The 6,839-nt window shown below is 37.1% G+C and overlaps 1 protein-coding gene across 1 annotated transcript; it reads left to right on the top strand.

Annotated features, from left to right (window-relative positions):
* The first annotated feature begins 20 nt into the window (after positions 1-20).
* LOC105691221 (myosin-2 heavy chain, non muscle-like) lies at positions 21-5,040 on the top strand. Its single transcript, XM_012409558.3, has 13 exons — positions 21-348; positions 684-862; positions 947-1,225; positions 1,308-1,784; positions 1,868-2,050; positions 2,128-2,343; positions 2,445-2,578; positions 2,691-3,063; positions 3,142-3,351; positions 3,445-3,513; positions 3,600-3,694; positions 3,811-3,985; positions 4,186-5,040. The coding sequence occupies exons 1-13, from the start codon at positions 303-305 to the stop codon at positions 4,345-4,347; spliced, it is 2,598 nt and encodes an 865-aa protein (XP_012264981.2). The 5' UTR covers positions 21-302; the 3' UTR covers positions 4,348-5,040.
* Positions 5,041-6,839: the final 1,799 nt, after the last annotated feature.

A 6,839-nucleotide genomic window follows, 5' to 3' on the forward strand; every position in this document is an offset into this window, starting at 1 on the left:
TATGATTGGTAGATTTTACGGTCCTGGTATTGAGCTGATCTGCGATTGGTCTTTATTGTGTAACGTAACCGTCTCTTTTGAGAATTTAAATAGCCCATCTTGCATTTCCCATAGTACGTTAACCCATGGCGTAATGGTTTCCCATAGAATCGTCCTTCGTGAATTTCCCTCGCAAAAGTACGTTGTTACTTGAACGAGACGGTCGCGTTAAAGTTGCTTGTGGCACTCTACCCTTGAACGATTAGAATAATAATAGTAACACTTTGAGATTTATTTAACTTGAACTAGCGTTGTGCACCAAGATGTCCTTTCCCAGAGCAAGAATTCAAAGATTCAACGAATTTCCTAGTAAGTAAAATTCTTTGAATATGCATCGTTTCACATTCGCAGTATTGATCTGTAAACTACTGCCAAATGAAATATGGTAAATGATTAATAGTTTCATCTATGAATTTACCACTCTTCTCACCCAAATTTTGTTTTAACGGACTAGAACTGGTAAAACTCTATTTTGTTCAACACTTTGTTATGTATTTGTTATTTATTCATCAATGGACTTATTTGACCCACTGAACTATGAGTATTATAACGATGTAGTAATTGTCTTACTACTACATCGTTGGTATTATATAGTTCAATGATTCAACCTCTTTGCTAATAAATACATTTTCATTTTATTACAGATGATGCGCCGCCTCCAGGAGCTTATGATCCAAAGTTCAAAAATAAAATCAAGGGATTGGTTATTGAGAAAACAGATAGATTCCAAGACAACAAAAGTATCTCTAGTAGCTGCGCCGATTGTAACACCTCGACATCTAGCAAGTCAGGCAGCATTACCGGGGTACCACCGTTCAAAATTGTGAGTACACCTGTTGAAAACAAGGTTGTTAAAAGAGTATAATTTTGTTCAAGTTGGCTTTGGCTAATGTTCCGTGATTTACAGCCCCAGTTACCGAAGAAAAAGTCTGTCACTAAGCCAGCACAAAATAATTCATCTGTGAAACTGGCGAGTAATAAAAAATGTGATATCAAATACGATGTAACAAAAGAACTAGCCGATCTAAAGGTCGAGTGCCACAACAAGGACAAAACCATACAAGAATATGAAAAGCAGATAGAGGACATGAAGGAAGATATTGTGAACCTTGAAAGACAGCTGGCTGCAATCAAAGAAGAGCAAACAGAAATTGAGTCTCGGTACAAGAAAAATATGGATGAAATGGTAAGAAATTGAAGAATTTTTCTCACAACATCAATTCTGCGATTCGAGCTCCTAAGCTATGGTGTATTATTTCGTTTATTAGGTACAAGATCGTCAGCTGGCAGACATAGAGATGAAAGCAAAGATGCAAAAAATCCATGAAGATTTCCAGGCTGAAATAAGTAAGATGAAAGACGAGGAATACAAGCTTCGAATTGAGCTTACCAATCTATCCGAGGTCCGAGAAGACCTTGATGTCAAATTGCAGCAACGTCATGATCTGGTTATTCAATTGCAATCCCAGCTATCAATGCTGGAATGTGAACGCGATGAATATAAGGCAGAGAACGAGAATTTAGCCTCAGAATCAGACCGTCATGCAATGTCGCTTGCTGCAAGCTATGGTGCGGAAATGGATGGTTTGATAAAAGACTTTGAACAGAGAAAGGAAAAGTTAACAGACGAACTTGAGTCTGAAAGAAACGAGAAATCTCAATTGAAAGATTCCCTGCAAATAGAAATTGCTGCTAAGAAATCTTTGGAAGAGAAGTTATTAAAAATCGAATGCTTATATTCTGATGTGAGTTCATTTGACAACTCACTATCAATTTTCATACCTAAAAGACTCCGCTTCTTAACTCAATACTGAATAATGACTTTCAGGTGAAGAGTCGCTTGAAAGAAGCTAAAGATGAACTCCAAGAGGTTAAAGATCACCATTCCCAAGTATTGAAGAACCATTCCCAGGAAATTCAGACACTGATGAGTCGCCATGCCGAAGAAGTTGCTCGTCTGGCAGAGAGGACGGAAGAATTCCGACAAAAATGTGCAGTGCTACGCGAAAAGGTATTTTGTATTTCAGTTTCTATGAACTACTGTGGTATGAATTTTTCTAATCTATATTTGTAATTATGTTACTAAAGAGGCATGAAATGGAAAAAAAGGCTGAAAGTATGATCCAGGAGGTTAAGCAATCTGTTAACGAAGAGTTGCAGAAAGCCACAGAAAAGTACATTACAACTTTGGCTGAAATGGACTCACAACTCACAACCGCCCAGAAAAATCTTGAACAAAAAGAAGAAGAAATTGTTCAATTATTAGTTGAGATAGAAGAATTGAAAGAATCCTCTGCCACCAAGGTAGAATACCAGGTTTTGTCATCAACCTGAGTTTATAATTGAAATATAATTCCTACATATCTCTTCTCAGATACTAATGTCGCGTAATACCCATTATTTAGGAAAGTTCCAACCAGAGCTTACAAACCGATCTTGACCGAGCTGAAGCAGAATTAGCCGACAGGAAGGAAGAGATAAAAACTTTGAAAGACCAACTTCGCAATGAGGCATCAGAGATGGTTACAAGACGAAGGAGGTGAGGCCTTCCATTAAAAATGAAAATTCATATCGGATCAGATGAAAGATCATTGATCCTTGATTGTATCAAAGATCTTCCTATGTGTTTCACACAAAAATTTTATCATCAGGCTGGACCTTGTAATGTCAGAAAATCAGGCGACTGTTACTGCAATCAGCGAACGTCTGGCGGAAAGTGATTCAGAGGTTGAGCGTTTACAAGCCGAGTTGGAATGGGAGAAAACGCGATTGCGGGAACATCGCGAGTTGCTGAACACAATGCGCGCTAATTCCACCCTTGCACACGAACAAATGCGAAGTCTGTTACAGCAATTGGATGCTAAAAAAGAAGATATAGATCAGCTCGTCGTCGATAACGTGGTGAAATTTGATGCAATGAAGTCTTTATTTGACGCTAAAATACAAGAACTGAATGATGTTACTGCTGTTGAAATCACCAGACTCAGAGCAGAGTGTGACAAATCGAATGATGAAAATAAAGAGGTACGTTGAATCACGCTGTAAGAGATAGTACTGTGTCATTATAGACTTAACAGTACAAAAGTTTCTATTTTTTCGCAGCTAAAACAACAGCTTGCTGAGATGTTGGAAAAATTGAACGACGCTCGAGAATTGTTACTTAAAGCCGAAGAACAGTATGATGCTCAAGGAATTGAGTTAGCGCAGTTGGAGGTATCTTGTCATAAGTTTGAGAAGTTATACAAAGAGTCAAATAAAAAATATGAAGAAAGTAACGCGAAATTGGCTGAACAACAGTTGGCCATTGACAAGGTAGATTCTGCTTCTTCAATATATACTAACTTTGCATACGTGCGTGGAATCCGCATTTATTATCCCAATCTGGTATATTCGCCGCTGTTTCAGGCACAGAGTTACATCGCTGAGTGGACTAAAAAGTTTGAAATCATGGAAGGCAAAGGAGAACACTGCAAGGTAATTTCAACATACTAAGTATCGAAATAAATCTCTACGTGTATCGTCATAATTTACGTCTCACATGCACACTTCGTATTTCATAGGAGAACTGTTCAACGCCAGAACATGAAAGTGACCCAAAAGATAAAACCGAAGTAGAAACCAAAGTAGAACTCGGAACAAGTTGGAACCCTGAAGCGTAAGTTCCTGCCATTCCTCCCCAATGGCGATTTCCAAATAAATAAAAAATAATAGTCATAATAAAAATGAACAAAACACTGAAGAAACATTTCAATAACCTACGACTTGTTACAGAGATTTTTCAAAATTCTTCGAAGATCGTGACCTGCTTGAATCGAACTTGCGGAAAGTAGAAGCTGAGTATAAGGACCTCGCAGACAAGTACGCAGCTGTGATTGGGCACAACAATCACAAGCAGAAGATTCAGCATATGTTGCAAATGAAAAAAGAAAAACTGCAATTAAAAGAGGTTTGTACGCAGATTGTCGCGTTTCTTCTCGTTGTATCGTACATATTGTTCTGTCACCTGGATTTTAGCACTGCATGAAAACCCGTAACTAAAGACCAATCAAAGAACGCGTTTAACTAATTTCGAAATAACGTGTCACGCTCGTAACAGCAACTGTGAGAAAAACGGGCTTCATACCCACGTACGAAATTTTTTCGTAGGATGTTGACGCAGCGAGAAGAATAATAGCGCAGCAACAACGAACGATTGAGAAGCTGCGCTCTGATGAGCGTGCTCGGCAGCATTCAAAAGAAAATGTACCATCTTCGGTTGTCGCATCCCCGCACAAGCCGAGCACTCCCTTAAAGGACAGAAATGTTTGACCTGGAAGGACTCGAGACCCTCAATTCTCGAGCTTCCCCTCGGCTCTGGTAGTTTCGTAATTGTTTCTATGATTACCAGCATCACGAATGTAGTGATAATGGATCTTATTATTATTATTATTAGATTATTTATTCATTCTCCTATAAAACACCATTCGTAGTGTGAACAATGCGAATGAGAGAAAATTGATGTAACATTTATCGTATTACTACGAAATGTCGGTGCCAAAAAATTACGAATTTTCACATTTCATATAAAATCCGGTGGCTCGAAAAAAAACGTACGCATATCAACGATGAGAAAACCAATTGTTTTTAATTGCAGTTTATATTGAACAATATCATCTATCTTTCATTAGTTCGATCGCCTTTTACGTTTTCTTTCGTTATAGATAAACAAATATTTTACACCACGTCATAGAGATAGGGAGAAAAAAAAAACACAGTTCACCTACATATGTAGATCCGTACTCGCTTACTTATTTTCCGGTGAATGTCGAAGATGACATGAATGATCTGATGGCATTCTATTAATTCATTACGTATCATATATCGTTCATTTTTTATACCTGAATCACCGATATAAAAACTTTTGTTACTGATGAACGCGCTGTGCGTTATTACATTTGCCTATTATTCTATTGTGCTTCATACGACAAACTCAATAAAGTATAAAGGTATTTTCTTATAAAATGATTCAGAATTTTATAGTTATCTGATAGCTCTTCCCATTTCTCATCCCGAAAAATAATACTCTGCGGATTTCCGGAAATTCAGTAATTACAGCAATGTTATCTCCCGAAGCCTACAAGATTCTCGTTGCACCTCGCATTTCGCGGTTGCATTTTGTATGGTAAGTTTCCTTTTCACATAGCGTAGACAGGGAGTATTCTGGTACGGCGGAAGTAATCCCAGAATGGTAACATCCAATATGCAACAAAACAGCGACAGTTTGAACTTCTTTCGGCGCAGGGCGATGTGATCAGAATTAGCAGATGCTGATTTTCAATTACCTCCAAAATCAAATAAGTTGACTTTTCGAAAGCTCAAAAAAAGCTCCTAAATTTTTTTTAGAATCGAGGTATTCGAGAAAAAAAAATAGTGTCGCGATCTTTGAACGATTTCAAAGCGATTCGCATTGGAAAATTTCAATTACCTCTGAAATCAAAAAAGTTGACTTTTCGAAAGCTCAAAAAAAGCTCGTAATTTTTTTTTGAATCGAGGTATTCGAGAAAAAAAAATAGTGTCGCGATCTTTGAACTATCGCGAAGCGATTCGCGTTGGAAAATTTCAATTACCTCTGAAATCAAAAAAGTTGACTTTTCGAAAGCTCAAAAAAAGCTCGTAATTTTTTTTTGAATCGAGGTATTCGAGAAAAAAAAATAGTGTCGCGATCTTTGAACTATCGCGAAGCGATTCGCGTTGGAAAATTTCAATTACCTCTGAAATCAAAAAAGTTGACTTTTCGAAAGCTCAAAAAAAGCTCGTAATTTTTTTTTGAATCGAGGTATTCGAGAAAAAAAAATACTGTCGTGATCTTTGAACTATCTCGAAGCGATTCGCGGTGGAAAATTTCAATTATCTCTGAAATCAAAAAAGTTGACTTTTCGAAAGCTCAAAAAAAGTTCGTTATTTTTTTTTGAATCGAGGTATTCGAGAAAAAAAAATAGTGTCGCGATCTTTGAACGATTTCAAAGCGATTCGCGTTGGAAAATTTCAATTACCTCTGAAATCAAAAAAGTTGACTTTTCGAAAGCTCAAAAAAAGCTCGTAATTTTTTTTTGAATCGAGGAATTCGAGAAAAAAAAATAGTGTCACGATCTTTGAACGATCTTGAAGCGATTCGCGTTGGAAAATTTCAATTACCTCTGAAATAAAAAAAGTTGACTTTTCGAAAGCTCAAAAAAAGCTCCTAATTTCTTGGGGGTCGAGGCACAATTGAAGAAAACGATGGTACAAATGGTTATAAGTGATTCAAAATTCATTTCTCGTGAGCACATCAAAATTTCTTAATTCCGTGTGCCGGTCATTCTTTGAAAACGCTGTAACTTTCTGGTCTTGATTACGAACACAAATAAAAATCGTACAAACAAGTGCAAATGGAGTACAATCGACTCTGACTATCATGAAAATTCTATTTTCAAGTCGGGCGCCAAGTTCACAGAGGTAATTGAGGCCCTAGTTCAAATATTTTCAACGTTTTCAATTCGATTATTGACATCAACAGTAAAGAGTATCAGACATTTTAATGCACCATCATCTTCGTGTATCTGTTGCTTCTACAATTCGCACTTCCATGAAGCATGGGCGGTTGTTTATGGTGTGATTCGTGAGCGCTGTAAAAGAGAAAATATATGTATGTACAGCATATAGACATTATGCAAAGTTGGTAGAGTCGTGAGATACAAATGCGCTCCAAAATTAATTAGATAATTGAGGTAATGGGGTGTTCAAAGACGTTCTACATATCCTACATACAAATATGTCTTTCC

The sequence above is a fragment of the Athalia rosae genome, chromosome 5, assembly GCF_917208135.1.
Source record: "Athalia rosae chromosome 5, iyAthRosa1.1, whole genome shotgun sequence".
In the NCBI taxonomy this organism is placed as follows: Eukaryota; Metazoa; Arthropoda; class Insecta; order Hymenoptera; family Athaliidae; genus Athalia; species Athalia rosae.

What these genes read in the sequence shown, in the direction of transcription:
- LOC105691221 (XM_012409558.3), top strand. Translation starts at nt 303, where the DNA reads ATGTCCTTTCCCAGAGCAAGAATTCAAAGATTCAACGAATTTCCTA. An exon ending in TCGAATGCTTATATTCTGAT is followed by an intron (nt 1,785 to 1,867) that starts GTGAGTTCATTT and finishes AATGACTTTCAG; the next exon opens with GTGAAGAGTCGCTTGAAAGA. An exon ending in ACAAGTTGGAACCCTGAAGC is followed by an intron (nt 3,695 to 3,810) that starts GTAAGTTCCTGC and finishes GACTTGTTACAG; the next exon opens with AGATTTTTCAAAATTCTTCG.